The sequence below is a fragment of the Rhododendron vialii genome, chromosome 7a (genome assembly GCF_030253575.1).
Source record: "Rhododendron vialii isolate Sample 1 chromosome 7a, ASM3025357v1".
In the NCBI taxonomy this organism is placed as follows: domain Eukaryota; kingdom Viridiplantae; phylum Streptophyta; class Magnoliopsida; order Ericales; family Ericaceae; genus Rhododendron; species Rhododendron vialii.
The window spans coordinates 17,005,093-17,025,192 of NC_080563.1; the positions used below are offsets into that span (position 1 = coordinate 17,005,093).

At 38.2% G+C, this 20,100-nt stretch overlaps 1 protein-coding gene across 2 annotated transcripts; it reads left to right on the forward strand.

Annotated features, from left to right (window-relative positions):
* Window positions 1–1,734: 1,734 nt before the first annotated feature.
* LOC131333807 (protein SENSITIVE TO UV 2-like) lies at window positions 1,735–19,775 on the forward strand. Of its 2 annotated transcripts, none has more exons than XM_058368567.1 (13): window positions 1,735–2,149; window positions 2,298–2,405; window positions 2,507–2,557; window positions 4,101–4,219; window positions 6,104–6,201; window positions 6,289–6,635; window positions 8,382–8,450; window positions 13,136–13,218; window positions 15,024–15,356; window positions 15,439–15,545; window positions 16,497–16,654; window positions 18,216–18,412; window positions 18,961–19,775. In XM_058368567.1, the coding sequence occupies exons 1-13, from the start codon at window positions 1,877–1,879 to the stop codon at window positions 19,223–19,225; spliced, it is 2,208 nt and encodes a 735-aa protein (XP_058224550.1). In that variant the 5' UTR covers window positions 1,735–1,876; the 3' UTR covers window positions 19,226–19,775. The 2 variants fall into 2 exon arrangements, with proteins under 2 accessions (XP_058224550.1, XP_058224551.1); XM_058368568.1 differs by having other exon boundaries at window positions 2,519–2,557.
* The last annotated feature ends 325 nt before the right edge of the window (window positions 19,776–20,100 follow it).

Sequence of the window (20,100 nt, forward strand, 5' to 3'; positions counted from 1 at the left end):
GACGTTTCAGATTTGTATACAATTTCTATGCGCTTAGATTCGATCCAAGCCGTCCGTGCGATTTGTAAGATTAAAATGGTGTCTTTTTTTAATTTCAAAGTTCTTATGATTTTTTGGTTCTTACAGTTGGCATAATGATTTATTTTTTAAAATCAATATCTTTTTTATTTGATTCAGGATATATTTGGAAATTGTGGAATAATTAAGGATAGAAGGGATTAAAAACTTTAATCTTCCATTGTGAAGTTCAGGGAAAAAGAGGGGAACAAATAATAGAGTTAAACATTATGTACGGTAATTTTTTGAAAATATTGTTTTCCATTTGCGGATTTCCCTTCATAATTAGTTTCTTTTCTTTTCTTGTTGGTTTTTTCGAGTGATTATTTAGTGCTTGAGACATTGGCAAGTGATGCACCAAATCCCTCTTTCACCCTACATTTGTGTATGTGGTGGGCACAACGCAATAGCGGTGGATAGAAGAGTTGAGACATCACTTAACAATGGACTGGACATTGAATAGTTTTTCCAATTTCTTTCAGGTTCCGAACACACTGTTAAAACTCCCCTCTCTTTATACTCCTTTCCCCCACTCTTTTGCTTCTCCCAGCACACTATCCTCTTCAGGATTCAAAGTTCAGAATCCCACAAGTCCACAAAACCCACCCTGCTAAGAATCGAAGCCAAACCAATTCACCTCTAACCCTGAGGCCTGAACCAATAAAGTTTTTTTGCCAATAAAAAGCCTTCGATCTTTTATAAGACTCGGAATGGGCCCACACAACGCATCTGTATATTACACTAAAGTTTTGTACTAGTATGTAAAAACTGTATTTCAATAATAAATTTGTGGTAGGCTAAATTTTACACATTCATACCTAAAAAAAGTTATGTGGATTTGTTTTGCATTAGGGCATATCCAACCCTCTCCACAAATTTTAACACCATATCAATGTTATTAATACCGTTCCGTACCGGCCGGTACGTACCGTTTCTGACCAAATCCGGTACCCTACACCTTTAATTTCGTTCCGGCTCAAATACCGGTCGGTACCGGCCGGTACCGGACATACCGGTTGGTACCGGCCGGTACCGGACTATTTTTAAATTTATATTTTTTTCAAGTACCGGACAATACCGGACGGTACCGGGCAAATACCGGACAGTACCGGGCAAATACCGGACGGTACCGGACAAATACCGAATTTTTTATTTTTTTTATTTTAAAAAAGTGTATATTATACTATAATTTTTTTTTTAAGTAGGAAAATAACACTAATAACGATTAATCCGAAACGGTACCCGGTATTTGACCGGTACCGGTACGTACCGTACTAGTAGAAAAACCGGTACCCTGACCGGTACGGTATTCAGAACATTGCACCAGATGCATTATTTGCATCTTAAAAAGTGACTTTTATGATTTTGGTAGGAGTATTTAACACTCCAATCCACCCACTAATGTTTTAGTCCATAACATCGTCATGGGTTATCTTTTTCATCCTATTTTATTTTTCCTATTTAATGTTCTTTTGATTTATAACTGAATTAAAAAATAATCACTAAACATTAGTATTAATCTATGTAAGAATTATCAATTGAAAGAAAAGGAAAATGATATTGACACTCTAAAAATTGACGCAAACATTCTAAAAACAAAAAAAGTGACTTTGAAATTATATTAATTTAAAAATATTTGCATCAATTTTTACGGTGGCAATATGATCGTCCAAATAAAATCACCATTTTACACTCCTTTCCCCGCACTCCCGCTTCTTCTCCCAACGCACTTTTCGAAACACTCCTCTTCGAAGCGAAACGAATTCACCCAAAACCAGAAAAATCTCTGTCGAAATCCTCTCGGGTTCATCCGGTTCCAATGGGCGACGAGGGTTTCGAAGAATGGGACGCAGATTTCCTAGACCAACTCATCCAAGTCGAAGAACTCGCCTTGACGTCCACTAACCCTACCCAACACCACCGCCTCCCCCAACCACCGTCACTTCCTGAGATCAGCTACTCGCCTCCGCGGGAGTTGTCTCAGAGAGTAACAGATGCCAATGCGAAGCATCCCGACCGATCTCTCGCCGATTCGTTTCCGTTTGTCGCCCCGTTTCGTAATCCCAACGATGAAGAAATCGAGAGATTAAAGGTTAGGGTTTTCTTTTGTTTTTCCCCAGCTGCCCCGGCTGCCCGTGGTTCGCTTGGTTTTCGGATTGAATGGTTTAGAATTTTATCTAATCTGAGTGTTTTTTTTTGTTTTTGTTTTTGTTTTGTGTGTGTTGAGGGGGTGTTTACAGAGAGTTAGAGATGGCAATGCGAAGCATCCCGAGCGATCTCTCGCCGATCCGGCTCCGTTCATCGCCCTGTCTCGTACCCCGAACGAACAAGAAATCGAGAGATTGAAGGTTGGGGTTGTCTTCTATTTTTTCCCTCCTGGCCGTGGTTTGTTTGGTTTTTGGATTAATGGTTTAGAATTTTATCTAATCAGAGTGTTTGTTGTGTTGAGGGGTGGTTACAGAGAGAGCTCGGCCGCGTTTCAAAGCAGCTCACTCACCTGGTATGTTAACAATATCTACGTATAATTCCAACCGAGCATGTTAACTATAGTTGTTCCATGGATTGTTGTATTGATCCTCCTTTTTATTTGGCGTGTTATGATGAATGAGCTGAACTTTCTTAGTTATGCCTATTGTGAAGCACTTATGGAAATGTATACTACTAAAGAGTTTACAATTGCGACAGCTCTATCTCTTACACTTACAGCATCTGCAATGGGTTGGCTAGAAATGGGAGTTGGAGCATCTCTGGCCGTTACTCAAATTAAGCTTCATTTGGTATGAAGCACTTAGCACTCCAACGACCAAACCAAATCTAAGCCTAAATTTGAGTAAAAGCTTCTTTAATGTCATAGTCGTGAATTTTGAAGTGCAAAACAAGCCCTTCAAAAATAAGTAAAAGTTTGAGTCTCCTCACCAAGGAATTAAGAACATAAATCTAGTAGACCAAACAAGATGTCCAAATAATAACATCCATGCCCAAACCGATAAGCTATTCATACCAAAAGAGTTATATCCGTTGATAAGTTGGGTAGAGTTTAAGCATAAATAATCTCTTAACCATCCCATCAAATAAGTGGAAGACCCTTTGTTTGGTTAAAAATTTGAGTAAACACACGATAGATTATTATCTTTGAAATTTGTTTTTGATTCAATTATAAGGGTAAGGACTCGAGATGCTTATATTATTAAACTTGATAAAATTGAATAAGGTGATGAAAAGTGGACCCAATTTTTGTGCTAGGTGTTTGTCAATTTGGAGTGTGAGGAGTGCTCCAGTAGTGTGTCAAAGTGTTTTTTTGGTATTCGTAGTGTGTTAAAGTGTGCAAATACATATATGCATAAATATTTGATTTTCAATACATATGCGATTCTCTCTTCCTCTTTGTATAAGTGGCTCACCAGAGTTACGAACACCTCAGCTACTGGCACGAAATTGTGTTAGCTCGAATTGGGTTAATGAGTTCCTTGAAGGCATGTTTTTTTGCATCAAATGGTTGTGAAGGGAGAATTTTATTTGGTAGGCACTGCTTGAATAACTAAATAGCCTCTTTTGGAAGCCTATAACAATGTTCTGGTATCAGTTGTGCTGATCCCTGATTATTATTTATTAGATGGGCTTGTTCTAACTTACAAGTTATGTAGATTTTTGTGGCAGTAAAAAAAGTATCACGTGTCGGATCATAGACTTTGTGGGTATCCCAATAGTATTTACTTAAACATAGGATTAGAGATGCTCATGAATTTTGCCTCTAACTGTACCGTATTGTAAGCAATGCATGGTATTGTAGGCATATCTTAAGATTTGTTTTAACATATTATGTGTTTGGAGATGTATATCGATTTTACCTCTTAACCCATCGAATCGTAGGATGTATATCATATAGTAGAATTTTGACAACGATGGATTTGCATAACATGGTACTTTTTGTAATTTCTGAGATTTTGTTGATGTGTGGAAGTATTTCATAGTTTTATATTCCGCTATTCTCATATATTAATGGCTACGTCATGTCAACCCTGTTGAATATTTCACAATTCCAGGAACAAGATTGCTTACAGCTTCGGAATGAAAGGGATAAGAAAGAGGAACAGCTTAAATCTGTTTATTCAAAGATTGAAGCCAAAGATGCTGAGGTTCAATGTAGAAAAAGCAAAGTCTTGTACGTTTTCTTTCTTTTGGTCTATACGTTGAAGATAAATGGTTGCCTAGCCTGTTACAGTTTTCAATCTTATGCCCATTTGGAGCGTGCCTAATGCCTTGAGATTCTTAGTTGTAAGAGATGTGAGCGGTGAGCGAGAGCACACATAGAAGATCCTAAGACCGGGAGCGTCTACAGAAGTCATATAGTTTTGTCTAAATAAAAGAAAAGACAGTATTTTTGTAACTTCTTGTGGTTACTGCTATGTTCTCTGGAAAGTTATCTGTTCTTATATTTCTTTGAGATTCATATGCTCTAGATGTTTCATTCTTGTTGGGAATGTGATTACGGTGAGATTCTTAGGATATTCTTATTCTGGAGCGTGTGAATAATTTTGAAAGGTCAAAGCACTGATCAGTGTGGGCGTTGATAATTGGCTGATTTTGTTGACGAGGTTCTAGAGTGGATTTGTCACCTCCCATAAGAGGATCTTGCAACTAAGCTATGAGTAGCCATGCCGAAAGTTCTCCTTTTTTCTGTGGATAATCTGATGGATGAAATGGGTTTACAAGGATACATATGATTCGATCTTTTTGTTATGTCTGATTTAAATGCAACTGGAGTACTTGTATTTGTATTTTTTTCTTTTACTAATTTATTAGGTTGGTGAATGTGGTGTTGCAGTGTGAGAATGAATGTCTTAGCACTATTCAAAAGATCATGTACCCTATTTTTGTTATTTGTTCGTAAGAAGTGTTTTGGGGTATATGCTTCAGCTTTTATTTGTGAGACTACGACTTGGTTGGTGTGATTGCATGCCTTCTTCCATTATTTTTCTTGTAAGCATCTTTAAGATGATCTTTGTATATGCTTTCTCATTCTATGCACAATGTACGGAGCATGGTTTTAGTTTCTTGAAGCATAAAGTATAAAGGTATCAATTTTTCTTCATGAGCATACAAAATGAGACTTATGATTTGTTAATTGGAAAATTGGTCCATTGTGATGCATCATTTGTTGGCATATGCTGTATCTCTATTGCATGGGTTTTGGTAAGGAGCAAGGAACACACAAGAACACATTTGAATGTGAGCATCTATACACCATAGTTGTACGTGTCTAAAAAATATCAATGGATGTACTTATGCCGTGCTTTGGTATATATTGTCTATAATAGAGGTGGAATGAGCTTATTGTTTGATTATTCCTGGTTGGTTGCATTTTCGCTTTTGGAAGACATGATATTGTCGTACGGGGGCTACTCAAGCTCGAGTCTTCTTAACTTAACTATTAAAAAGGGCCAAAGACATGACATACTATACTTTAGATTCATATCTCGAAATTTCATATGAAGTAGCATTTTGCTCGAGGAAGAAGAAACAAAGTTGAACAGTTGATGCAGTCATTTGAGGCTCCAGGGGTAGTAAGTTCAAAGGAGGGAAATTGTCAAGTATTTTGGTTATTATGACCAGGGTTTCCTGAAACGCGGAGTCGTTCGTAGGAAGTGTGACATGGTATGCAACATCCCTATATCATGGTACAATAGGGGTAGGCTGCTGTATTATTATATTGTTTAAGTGTACTTTCAAATGATAGATTTACAATAGAACAATATATTGTTTGTTTGATTATATCCGCCAAATACAGTGGGAGTATTTTGATCATATTTTTTTTGTCATGCAAGATCATGCATGGAACATTCCAATTCCCATCCACAATGGGAGCTATGGTGGTTTATATGCAATCTTAAAGCCGTCCTGGCCATATAATGGCAATTTCTATATGCTATTTGTTTTTTTATTTTTTTCTCATGCAACTGTCACCAATTCAGCTTTAATTTGCAGTGCTCTGTATATATTGGTAACTTGTGAGAAAAGTTGTGCATGACACTGTCTATAATGGCAGGGACCATGGAGTTCATACTCATGACCATCCTGTTATTTCTCTAGGAATTCAAAATGATAACTCTTCAAACCATCGTGGTGGCTCTCGAGATAATTTAGGTAGGCATTCTGTTCAAGTTGATGCTTCAAGCTTCCGGTGGTCCTTTATTTTTCTTCTTGAGTTTCGTTTGACAATTTTCTGTTTAGCTACACCAACTTGTAAAGCAGTTGGAGTTCAGACAGACAAATCTTGGGACTCTACCCCTTTATGCAGTAAAACCGATTTGTCTACTCGTCAACATTGTCAAAGCAAGCTGCTGGCTGTTTGGGACTCACCAAAAGTGCAAGGATCACCTAGAAATCTGGTTTCCAAGTTGTTAGTGGCTTGTGAAACAGACTTTCATATTCTTTTTGGATGCTTGGGCTTATCTGCTAAAGCAATTACAATCTCTCTAGCAGTTGAAAGATCCGATGTGGGTTTGCAGGACCAAAAGCCAGTTTCTCAGTCTGCTGAAGCAGCAAAAGTATCTCACCTTTACTGTATGCTGACGAAGGTACTATTTCTATATGCTATTACATTTAACATAAGACATGGATCCAGAATATATGCTACCTTCCCTTTCTGGTCAAGTATGTTACCATCTTTAGCACATAAATCAATTTCAAGTTTTCAACTAGAATGTCTAACATGTATCTTTATTGTTGTGTAACTGTAATCTTCATTGTTTTATGCATGACTTTCCATATTTTTTATTATCTATGGACTTGTGCTTGATGTGCATTTTGTGTAATTCCTGTTGGTTGTTGTCTTGTTGATTGGGCTTACCATTCATATTTTGATGTAATGACTTTGAAAGCTCTATTGATGAAAGAAGGCCAAGCTTTGTACAGCTATGCGGAACCAAGATTAAGAAAATTATTAATCGTAATAGAACCTACATTGTAACTCCAGTGAGGATATAACATTTCTGGTTTTTATAGAAGATGATTCTTATCCTATTAATTGAGGCTAGAAGCCTATAGCCTACGAGCTGATATATTTTCTTTAGTTGCACTTAAAATCTCAACATGGAAGCAATGATGCCTCTTCAAATAGGGCCTATTGCAGTGTTTCTTCCATTAACCTGCCTTCCTAAAAAGATGTCAAGTACAATGCCCGAATTTTGGTTTTTGCTTATACAATTCACCTTGGGACAGCTTACCCTCCTGAACAATGGCTACTATTCTTCTGTGTCAAGGGATACATACGAATTGGAATCACCTCATTCTTGCTGATAAAAAGGGTCGTCTTAAAGAATTTAAACTGCAAATTTAGCAAACAAGCAACCTTGGATGGCAAACAGATGTCATGTGTTATAAGTTATTCTCCTAATGATCCATCCGTATTCATTTTATGGCATCAAATTGAGGCTTTGTATCAGGAGTTGCTTTATGGGCCACCTATCAGTCTACTTGTTTGGCAACTCAGCCAAAGCAGATCATGTAACTGGTTGGACTCCATACTCGCAATATTGTTTTTGAAGGGACGGATGATAGAGATCGGTAGGGACACCCTAGAGAAGATTTATAACTGACTATAGTTGCCAATCAAACTTTTATTTTTTATTTTTTTTATCCCTTCTAACAATGAAAAGTAGAGGCAGTAAGAGGACGTTTAAAGGGGCCAAGCCTTTCTCTTTTTGATTTTGGCACAAGGTGGCAATTTTTGATAGGGCAATGATTGCTGACAATTGACATGGGTCCTTCTGAAGCTTTTCTTGTTTATGAAAGTAAAGTTTTGCTCCTTGGGTTTTTCTGGTTGACCAGCAGCACTAATCTTGTCATTTTTGTTAGATGCCATGCCAACATGTTCAATTTATTGTTCTCTGTGTGGCGTGTGCAGATGTACTACTACAACGCATGGAATGTCCATGATGCAGTTGTAAATGTATTTTGGGCAGCAGTGTTTGTGTCTTTAAATATGTCTGAATACTTGTTGGATATGGAGATTTATTTCTGGCATGAACCAACAGTATTTGTTAGATATTAATTGCCTTTGATATTTCCTTGCTGGATTTTCTTAAAAAAATCGGTTGAAGCTAGTTAGAGTAGTGAACTTCCTTGTCCTGGAGTTTTGATACGTGCTCTACTCTTGCAACTCTATGCGTACTCATTCCCGTATTGATCCAGGCTAGCAAAAGTTGCTTCACACTGTAGAGAAATAGTCTATCTAGCTTGGGACTTGGGTGCCCTTATTCCTATGTGGACTGCATATATAGTTCTTCTCTCTTGTGCTTTAATTGTTTCTTATTTCATTGCAGATTGGTGCTGGGATGGTTAAGTGGGAAGCTTTATTTGAAGCTTTAGTAGATCTCTGCAGTCTCAAAGATGTGAGTTATAGAACTGAGTTCATGGATAATTGCTGAAGTCAGTTTTAAAAAAGATCTCCTCTTGAGTTTTGATGCAATCTATTGGTGTTAGCTACATGAGTTCAGTTTTGTTATTCAACTCTGTCAACTTCCTGTGGTATTTTATTTGGAAAATATTACTTTCTGTTGGAGTGGTAAGGTCAAGATCCTGGGACGAATAGAGTATATATCTATAGTAGGAACTGTTGGTTCTTTAAAAACATGCAATTAAACTGGTTAGTTATTAAGTTTCCTTGAAGCAGTCTCAATTCCCGGTCAAATAAATGATCTATTCCCAAAGTACAAGAGGCGCACGCGCACATATGGGTTTTTGAAAGTTTACTATGATTATCATTGTTGTCATGATAACTTCTTTGGTAAATGAATAGTTGACTTTAGCCTGATTTTTGAAAACATTGAAACTGTTTATGGATGGGTATGTTTATGTACCACCCAAAAACACATATATGCAATTATATACGCATGTTAAGCACATACAAACACACATTTTGTTATTCAATATCCTTGCCAGTTATATGGATTTAGAAAGTGTTGCCTTGTTATCACAATCTTATAAATTTATAATGAAGTGAACACTTGGGATCTGGGCTTTTAAATTTTGAAGCTATTTATAAACTTTCTCAGAAATTTCTATTTCCAAAAGTGAACAGTTAGTGAAACTTGTTTGATTTTTTTATATTTCTATATGGATAATCAGAAGCTGAATTGATCTGAGAATTTTCGTTAGGTTTGTTGTCTTCATTGTGTTGTGTTAAATATTGCAGCATTGTTCTTTAAAATAGATTTGCCAACTATCGTGAATTGTTTTGTCACATAATGTGGTTTCCATCAGAATGAATGCTATAAGCATGCTTGGCAATAAGGATATGTGCCCTCAGTACAGCACTTAGAAAATAAGTATGGTTGCTATGTTTTGAACTTAGAATTTAGTTATTTGCTATATGTTCTATTGGGTAAGTGGAAAGAATAACTAAGACTTAGATTCCAGTTAGCAGTCCCGACAATTTTAATTTTGCTGAAGAGAGCGGGACTGGGGAGTAGTCACTGTTATAGTGCTGCTTCATCAGAATCCTGTCTTGCACGCAAAATAGTTCTTCAACTTGTGAGTCTGGGATCAATGCAAAAAAGAAGAAAAGGAGGAAAGGAACTTCACTTATCTTTGTTAATGATCATCTGTCAGAAAGGGGTGAAACGGAGAAGAAAGATCCTATCTGTTTGTTGGATACTTGGATGGTAAGATAATTGAACCCTATTTTCATTTGCCCAACTGCCCATTTTTTTGTTACTGACTGGACGTAAAGTGAAAAAGAGAGCAAAATTCTCCATATGCTTGTTTGGAATTTGTTATGTGATTGTGATTGGCCTCAATTTGATGGTTTCAGTGGGCAAGAAAAAGCAGTAGACTTTCATGTGAAGGTAGTATTATGCTTGAGATACGGGCTGCGATGTAATTTACTGCTGTGCATCTTGTTCAAATTTAGTGTACTTATGTGTTAGTTTGGTGTGTTTTGAACGCCTATGTTAGAATGTAATTAGTCCCACATTGCTTAGTAGAGTCATTTAACACAGTATCTCATAATATTAATGAAAGTGGTTTGTGTAAGGATTAGTCAACACCCTATACACCCTATACACTTCCACCTTAACCCTAACCCTAAACGACAACAACCCTAAATAGCTGCCACCGTCGTCGCCCACCGCCGCCACCCACCAAAGCCCTAAAATCGCAGCAATCGTCCATCACCACCTCTTACACCCTAAATTGCAGCCACCCACCTCACTAGAACCCTAAACCGCAGCCAACCAACCCCCTGAAACCTAAACTGCAACCACAATTGAAGCCTACGACCTTCGAAATCCAAAAAACGAAGCCCTAATTGAAGCCCTTGACCTTCGAAACCCTAACCTAGAGCTTGTACTTGTACTTCTCATCCCATTTCTCATTATGTTTCCTACCATCACTTGTTTCCTTCCCTTCGTTCTTTCACTGTGTCAGTTTCTTCTATCCTCGTAACAATGTCCAGGAGGCTCTCTCTATGTTTTGAGTGACGGACACCGATGGAGACTGAGATGTCTTCTCTTCATGAGAATGACACTTGAGAGTTTATACCTTGGGAAAGTCTACTATACATTGTCAGTAGGTCTTTACGGTCAAATATCATTCTGATGGGTCTGTTGAGCTTTACAAAGCTCGTCTTGTTGCTAAGGGATATACTCAGACTTTTGGTGTTGACTGCGCTAAGACTTTTTTCTCCAGTTGCCAAGCTTGGTTCTGTTCGTCTTCTTATATCCCTGGTGGCCAATCTTGGTTGGCCTATATGTTAGTTGTTAAAAATGCCTGCCTTCATGGGGATTTGCGGGAGGAAATTTATATAGAGCAACCACCTGGGAATGTTGCTAGGGGGAGCGTATTCAGGTGTGTTGTCTTCGCAAAGGACTATATGGTATGGTCTTAAGTAGTCCCCTGGAGCTTGATTGGGAAGTTTTCTAATGCTGTCTTGCGATTTATGATGCATCATTGCCAATTTGATCATTTCGTATTCCATCTCATATTTGACCGAGGGAAAATATTGTTGATTGTTTATATGGATGATATTATTAGTACAAGAGACAATTAGAAAGGTATTGGCTAGTTGAAAGATTTTCTACAGTGTCAATTTCATACCAAGGACTTGAGAAAATTGCGATACTTCCTGATTATAGAGGTGTCGCGGTCCAAAGATGGTATTAACTTTATCTCATCGAAAGTATGTGTTGGATATTCTAGAGGAGACTGGTTTGTTGGGGACTGAGCCTGCTGAAACTCCTATGGATCCCAATAACAAGCTTTGTGTTGACTAGTAGGAGTTACTTTGGTTGTGTTTGGTTGAGAGTTTAGTTTAGTTTAGTTTTGGTAGGGGGTGGAGAGAGAAGTAGAGTAATGATTGAAGATAGGGGTAATGATTGGAGAGAGATAGAGAGAGATGTGAAAGTAATAATTGGAAAAATAGGGTAATGATTGGAGAAAGAAGTAGGGTAATGATTGGAAAACAAAACTAAAACAAAACTAAAATGGCAAACGAACAAAGCCTTTCTAATCTTGATTAGTATCATAGCTTGGTTGGTAAGTTAAACTATCTCACCATTACTCGTCCTGATATCTTATTTGCAGTTAATTTTGTGAATCAGTTTATATCTGCTCCTCGTCTTCCACATTGGGAAGCTGTTATTAGAATTGTAAAGTATCTTAAGATTGATTCAGGACGTGGTTTGTTTTACCGAGCTGGAGGACACTTACGTGTGGAGGCTTTTATTGATTTGATTGGGCAGGAGGACTATCTGACAAGAGTCCACTATTGGATATTGTGTATTCCTTGGGGGAAATCTTGTGAATTGGAAGAGTAAAGCAGAAAGTAGTTGCACGGTCTAGTGCAGAGGCCGTAGAGCCATGGCTCACACGACATGTAAACTTGTATGGGTGGGCTCTTTCTTGAGGAGATAGGATTCGGGGTACAGTTGCCTATGAATTTGTACTGTAATAATCAAGCAGCGATCCATATTGCATCTAATCCAGTGTTTCATTAGAGAACTAAGCATGAAGTTGACTGTCATCTTGTGTGGAAAAAGTTAGCTGATGGTGTGATTGCTATTCGTTTTTGTCTACAGGCGCTCCGTTGTCAGATATGTTTGCTAAGTCGTCGTTCAAACCACGATTAGATTTGTTATGTAACAAGCTGGGACTTTGTGATATCTATTCTCCAGCTTGAGAGGGAATGTTGGAATGTAATTAGTCCCACACGGCTTAGTAGAGTCATGTAACACCTATCTCGGATTTAGTGATAGGTCCACTATAGACATTTCATAAGCCCACAAGTCCACCTAATAGTTTCGTAAAGCCACAAGTCCACACAACCTAAACCCTAGGGTACCCTATGAAAGTACCTAAAACCCTAAACCCTGTGAAAGTGACTAAACCACTAAAACCCTATAATAGGAAAGTGCACCCTAAAACCCTATGAAAGTGCCTAAACTCTAGGGTATCCTACGCTAAGATAGTCTACCCTACCCTATAATAGGAAAGTTGATTCTAAAATCTTATGAAAGTGCCTAAACCCTAGGGTACCCTTTCCTACTCTAGGTACCCTAAAATGGACTTGAGACCTTACAAAATCAGTAGGTGGACTTGTGGGCTTATGAAGTTCATATAATGGACCTAATACTAATTTTTTATAATATAAAAGTGTTTTGTGTTAGGGTTAGATAACACTTTTACTATCCTAAACAACAGCCTTATTTGGAATAAAACTACTGCATTTTATTCCGGAGTGATACAAGTAATACTTTGATTTTGGGCATGGGTGTGGTCGCTTTAAGTTCCCCTTGGCTCGTCATATTTATTTTTAGCTGACCAAGTGACCAGTGGTTTGCACCTATGGTGCCATTGGTCTCTCTAAATGATTATTTGATTAGCAACCCTGCTCTAATCCCTCATTTTTTGGTGCTTTACTATGTGGTCACTTGTGATGTTGAGGTTTTTTTTCTTCTTTTGTTTTCAGTTCTCTTATCATTTGTCTTAAAATTCTTTGGTACATGGTACTAGTGTCCTTTTGGTATGCTTGTACTAAATATGGTCAATTACTCGTTCAAACTAATCCCATTTTGTGCAGGATGTTATTGTGTATAGATCACTCCGGGTACTGCGTATGGTTTTGAATCACACGGTTGATCTTGAAAGGGGATTGTATATAAGGTAAGTCTTTGTAATTCCTCACACGAGCTCCCTTTGTTATTTTAACATGTCTTCTAGACAATGCTCAGTTGTCAATATTTGGTAATAGATCTCTGTGGGTATGTATGTAAGGCGATAGGACCCCTGAAGAAAATCCGGAAAAACCAATGATATACCAAAGACTTGAGATCCCGAAGGTGGAGGAGGAGAGAGCCCAAGGCAAATCAGTCACACACAGAGATGTGGGTATGGTGTAATTCGAGTGTCTACTTATATAGGCATAGAAACATCCCTGAAGGAAAGCCCTTCTGAAGGACACTTGTCGACTTCTGGATGGCTATCCAATGGGGAGTCAGTCCAATGACAGGAGATGTCACAGGTCAAAGGTTGTCTGGGGTAGGGTGGCTGGTTCAGAGGGCTGTGATAAGATGGATTGTATATCATGTGAGTGGTGGGTTGATACGAATCTCAAGGGAACTTCCAGCAAATCTTTCTCTCTCTCTAGGATAGGTCTGAAATCCGAACTTCTGAAGGGAGTTGGCCCTCCTGACCACCCATTAAGCTCTAGCCTCCATTCCATAATCCTCCTTCACTTCCAAGTGACTCGGGCCCTGCCTTCAGTCCGAGTAAGAAAGTTACTTTGCTCCTGAAGGCCTTGTGTCCCCTTCAGGCATTAGGCACTTAGTACCATGTACCTACAATCTCCAACTTGTTCTATTCAGTTCTCCATGGGCTTGCATCAAAGGGATCCTGTGTCCCCTTTGTTGTTTAATGTGGTGATGGAGGCTCAGGGTAGATTTATTTCCTAAGCAGTTCAGATTTTTGGAAGGTTTCCAAGTTGGCAAGTCTTTAGTACTTTAGATGTCAGTTTCTCATTTGCTCTATTTGATGACACGATGATCTTTTAGGGGGCGAACCTGGATCTGTTAAGGTATCTTTGTGGTGCTCTAAACTTGCGTGGGGTTTGCGGCCTTGCAGGTAAACTTATGGTAGTCAGAGTTAATCCTGATTGGTGTGGTTCCACATGTGAAGTCATTACCTCCTAGCTTTCAGGATTTGAGGCTTTGAGGGAAGCCTTAGGTGGGTGGTTTCAACCCCCCCCCCCCCCCCCCCTCCGGTGAGGAAATTTTCTTAGTTTGGTCGGCAACTCATGGGAAGTTTTGATGACAACCTTATTATGAGATGGTTTTCTCAGTGAATGGGTGTTGCATGAGTCAAAACAATGGGATTCAGTACAACACCTCCTCATCTTTGGAATTTGATCTTTGTAATATTTGGAGTCCAATAAGTGCTTGATGGAGACTTGGCGAGGGTGTTGGGAAGCTAAACAGATGCAAGGTTGGGAAGGCGGCATGGAAGCTTGGTTATGAGTCCCGTCGTGTCTGTTGTTGGATGATTTGGATGCAATAGAGTAGAACATATCTTCAGGATGTGTGGAGGGGCTGTTTTGTGCTAGGTGGTCATTTTTGATCATTTTTTTTTACATTGGTTTTGGGTCATTTTTGATGTGAAACATATGATTTGGTTCGTTCCCCTTTCATGTAATTTTAGTGGGTCTTTTTGTTCTCTGGGCCTTTATATGATGGGAGATGGTTTGTGGTTACTTATCCAGATTACAATGATAAAAAGAATCCTCAGGGTTGGCTGTGATTTTTTCAAATGTTCTTTCTTATTTGGAATTATTTGTGCTTTTTGTTGTTATCTTAGAGTTATGAGTTGGGGTATATTTCCATAGTTTCATTGCCTGGTGAACTATAATTAGACCTGTTTTGTATGTTCTCGTGCTTATGAACTTTGACTTGATGTTTCCAGTGTACTGTACTCAGGGACAATGTCATAGTCGAAGGACCTTCCTCTTCGATCAACTCTGCAGATACTTGTGAACTTAAAACTGAAAGTCTGTTTTCTGTCGGTGCTGACGACATGTCCGGTTCAGGTCTTATATCATCTAGAACAAGATTATTTGATGAAGAAATCTTATGGAAGGACCAAAGGAACCTTGTTTCTGCAGTATCAACCTCCTGTTTAGATTGGGGTTCTGTCTTTGAACTGATGCATCAGATAGCCATGAAGAATATTGAGGAATGTTTAAGGGTGGAAGCTGTTGCAATTATGAATATGATTCTTATGAGAAGTAATGCTTACTTGGATAGGGAGAAGTAAGTTTTGACTAACTTTTTGTGCAGTTGTCTCGTGTCTTGTGGTAGAGCTGTATTCTAATTGAACTTCTGTTTGAAATAGATTTGCAAGATTATTGGCATTTGAAAGTATTTCACACTTGTTAAGGAAAGGATCTGGTTTGAGTGTGCAAAAGCAAGCTGTTCGTCTTTTATACTTGCTACTAAACTGTAAGCTGTTCCTTTTCTTTTGCCTTCAACTTGAAGGACTAGATCATTTTTAACTTGGCTTCCTGGCTTATTTCTATTCTCATGCGATCTAGTTTTTTCTTGCTATTTTGTTTTGTAACTTTATTATCTTGAAAGTAGTTTTGACGTATAATTACGTATTGTAGCTATAGGGCACTTCTCTTTGCCATAAATTCATGGAACTATCAACTATATACTGTTTCCCGTGTGCATGATACAAATGGATCAGGTTTTACTCCTACAAAGCTCAATAAAACATTAGAGATGGCGCAGAATATTACAAATTGATTGCTATGTTATGCCTACGAGTATTTTATTATAGATAAGTGGCAACAGGTAACACTGTAGGAGTCTTGAAAAGAACCATGTAGAGGCTGCACTACTCAGTACTTGTTCTGATGTATTCTTAGTTGCTTACAAAAATTGGGGAGGCTTAAAGGAACTCTAGGCTTAATTGTACAGAAGAAGGCTGTGGCAAACTTTAGAACTACATCAATGATATTCTTGTAACCAGTTCAAGGCAGAGGGGAAGGAAGTCCCTCAGAACTGAACCACTCCCCAAAGGCAACTTTGGGCAAACCATTTCCTACTAAATCTGCGCCACCCTAATTGTGGCCTTTTTGAACTTGCTTAAACAGAGTGGTGCTATTTTTGTACTCCTTTTGTGTCTTCATGAATTCTATCAGGAAAGAAAAATCCTAGATATCCGATTGAAGCAAAAAAGAGAGCAAAATGGTGTATGGATGGTCTGCAAGGTTATGTTATGGTTCTGTGCTTTTTATGTATTTATTGAGGTTGTCAGGCTTCTGAATGGAATGTTTCAACCTTTTGCTTTTTTTCTTTTCACTCTCTGGATTCCAAGTTTCTAGAGTTGGGGTGTAAATAGGTATCTGTGGTTTCACTAATGGTTTTTTGTTGCTTTGGTGAATGCAGGTCCAAAAGTAATGGCCATGTTTTGCTCATTTTGTGAAGAGGAGGCGGAGTGTAGTGGAGCTGCAAATGTCGATGCCAAAAATGCTTCCTCTCAAGGATTCAGTGTTATTATGGAGGGTTTAGAAGATTGTGTCGCTTGTGGAGGAAATGGTACACAGGTACTGGTATCAAGAGTACTATGTTCAACTAGTTCTCAGTTTGTGATGTAGGACGGAGTTGAAATGTTGCTATTCATTATGAAATATGAAAGGGCAGGGGATTCTTTGACCTGTGAATAGTGTTCTTGAACAAAAGAATAAGGTTTTGAAGAAGATAGGTCTAGGGCTCACAACTAGATTACCAAAGGCATTGCACTCAAGGCCTCTTTAGCATCACACAAGGGACTAGAAAATATGTGGTTAAACATAACGAAAAGAAAAGTCACAGACTTCCCTAGGCTTCTAGCCAATGCCTTGAATGTTTTCAAACTGTCAAACTGCCCGTGGTCTTTTTGGGTGGATCGCATCAGTTGGATGTGTTTTTCTAAGGCTAGGTTCAGCTTTATTGTCCTTCATGTGTTGTTGACATCCTTGAAGTGTATTGGTTTATCGTTTATGTTTAACATGTTCCTAGTTGGAGTTGAGCAACTGACAAACTTACCCACGAATAATGAAGTGCAATATGCTATTTAACTTCTGGATTAAATTAATTTTACTAAGGGAATCTAGAATTGGTTAAATGACGAGCTTTTCTGCCTCTGTGCTGCCTGCCAGAGCAAATGTATGAAACTGAGTTAAAAAGGATAGTCACCTCTCCTAATTGGAGTGGTTTAAGGTCAAGGAAGCACAGACATGCCTCCTAGATTATCTGGTATCAATGTACACTTCCCGTCATGTGGGGCCATGGTTTGAGCTGACACTTATTCGATGTGCATCAATGTTGCGTTGTGTTATTTGTGTAGTTTTTCAGAACTGGACATTAATGTGACCTTCACCATACGTTTGTGTCAATTGCTTAGAAGAAGAAATGCTTATCTTTGAGCAGGTTTGGAAGAACAAATGGTGCCAAAAAAATTAAAAAGAGAGCTTACTGTTTTAATGCAGAAAAGAAGGATCAAATGGGCTGAAATCACGACCATCTTAATTCCCGTCCCTTCCCGTCCTGTCTGTCTCCCAGAGAATGTTTTAATTTCACGGTTCTGGGTTTATACGATTTCACCCTTCTATTTTTAGGCTTTCAATTTCTAGAATTTGAAACCTTGTAAATAGTTTAACTAGTTTGTGTACATCATGCTTGTTATGAATATGAGGCTTCTTGTTCCTTTTCTCCTTAGACATAAACTTGTGGAAAATATGTATCATGTTGTTTTCCCATGTACTCACAAAGGCATTTATTTTCTGTCATGACTCATATCCTGCCTACTTTCATTTTTTTTCAAGCCACTGTGTTACTTTGTCATCTGTGTTACTTTCTTTTTACTTTACCATTAACCTTTTTCTATCTCTCTGTTTGTAATTGCATTATTTGACTGACTGCATGATTTCTGTTTGAAATCTTAAGTCCAAAACTGTGGAAGCTTGTTGGTGGACAAGATCTATAGGTGCAATGTTTCCTCAGAGTTATGCAATAAAATTCCTTGGAACTTGTCCAAACTTATTGCTCTTAATAGGCGCGTGTGCCCCCCGTTTGTGGCACTTGAATATCACTTGATGCACAATATCATCTATGTCCAATTTTCAGGAGCTGAAACTTCGCAGGAGTGCTGTTACTCTGTTGGCTTTCTTAGCATCTTCGGGGAAACCTGGTTTTGAAATTTTGCTGGGCAAGAGGCTTCCAAAAAGGACCAGTTTTCTTGCACTGATTTTGAAAATGGTGGTATCAGAAATGGACACAGAAGAAGTCAACTCTTCTGTGCCACCTGAAATTTTTCGAGAAAGGTGAGGTGATTATTATTTAAGGTGCTTTTGTTTGACTGCTTGTGGTAACTCGGTACATTTTACACGACAGATGTCTCAAGTATGGATGCATGTAATTTTGAATCATTTTTTGATTTCACTTTTTACCTCTTCCCTAATATGGTCATTTAGACTTCTCATAGAAGATTCTTCATTTCTTAGTTATTTATTTTGGTGTATGGGTCCGGATTCCTTTTGCGTTAACATTCTCTTACATTGAAGTTTATTATGAAGTATTTTTTTTTTTGAAATGGTAAAGAAGTTTGTTATGAAGTAGATAGAGAGCGGAGTCATTTGAATTTTGATTGGGGTCTCCTAGATACTATCATATCCTATGATATTCTTGTTTTAGTGTCGGTATTGTTGTAGTATTTCATTCATGGAAACAGTTAGGATACAAGGCTCAAAATTTTGTTAGGATACAAGGCTCAAAATTTTGTCAATGTCAAGTACATACTTCTGTTCAATGTTTCTGATTCCGTTTATCTGGTTTTAGACTTGCCACTTAATGGGCCATTTTTCTTCTGCAGAACTTTGCTAATCCGAGAGGCACTTATCCTTTTGAATCGACTTGTATCCAATCCTCAATACTCCGCTCCCGTTTTGCGAATATTAACCAATAGTAGAGATATGGCCTGCTTGACTGTCGATATCGCAAATAGGTTATCCTGTTCTGATAAGTGGTTGTGGCAGTATGACAGCACAACTCGGCAGATGAGGGAGTCTGAAATTGTGGTCTTGGCTCGAGTTTTTAGGAAAAGGGTTTTTACATTTTTGGGTGATACCATGTCCTAGACTTTTTCATGACACGCTTTCTAGAAAATGGAAGGTGAGCAACAAATCTATGAATGACTGTTCCTTTGAAGAGAAAAAAAGTGACTCAAGCTCAAAGATTGTGTAGCAGTTTCACCTGTGTGGTCCTTCGTGTCTTCCATTGCTCCCGATGACTGCTCTCACATGCACCGGCGGAGCCTATTCAGAAGCTGTAATACCAGAGGGAGCCAATTACTTCAAGCTTTTTAATTTGTGAGTTTTCCATTTGGGCCATTGTGTGAATTATGTTGCTCCAGTTGTATGTATCAAAGATGCCTACTCACACAATAATCTAAACACAACAACTTACACAACCTCTCACATATATGCGGGGCTTACACATAGTAGTGTGTGTGGAGTTTACATGCATGTGAGAGGTTGTGTAAGTTGTTGTGTTTAGATTGTTGTGTGAGTATCATTTTTGTGTATGTTATATGCGTATATATGCTTGTACATGCTGTGAGAAATAGTACACTGTATCTGAGTGGTAAACTCATATGCCGTTAATGAGAATACATTCGGTCCTGTTGTATTGATAGTTATCATCATGCATAGGGCTGTAAACGAGCCGAATCGAGTCGATTATTAGAACGTTTAGATGTGTTCATTAAGTTTTTTAGCAAACTCGAGCTCGAGCCGAATTCAATGAAAATTATGACGAGCAGAACTTGAACTGAGCTTGCCTAAGTTTGGGTCGAACTCAAACTTGTTCACGAGCCTTAACGATCCAATAATATCATATATTTATGCTCTTATACATGTCTAAAGCTGCAAATAAAAAATTTAATATGTGCATAAATACGTTCGGATACATGTAAAATGATAAAAATATATACATAAATAAGTTTATTGTATTT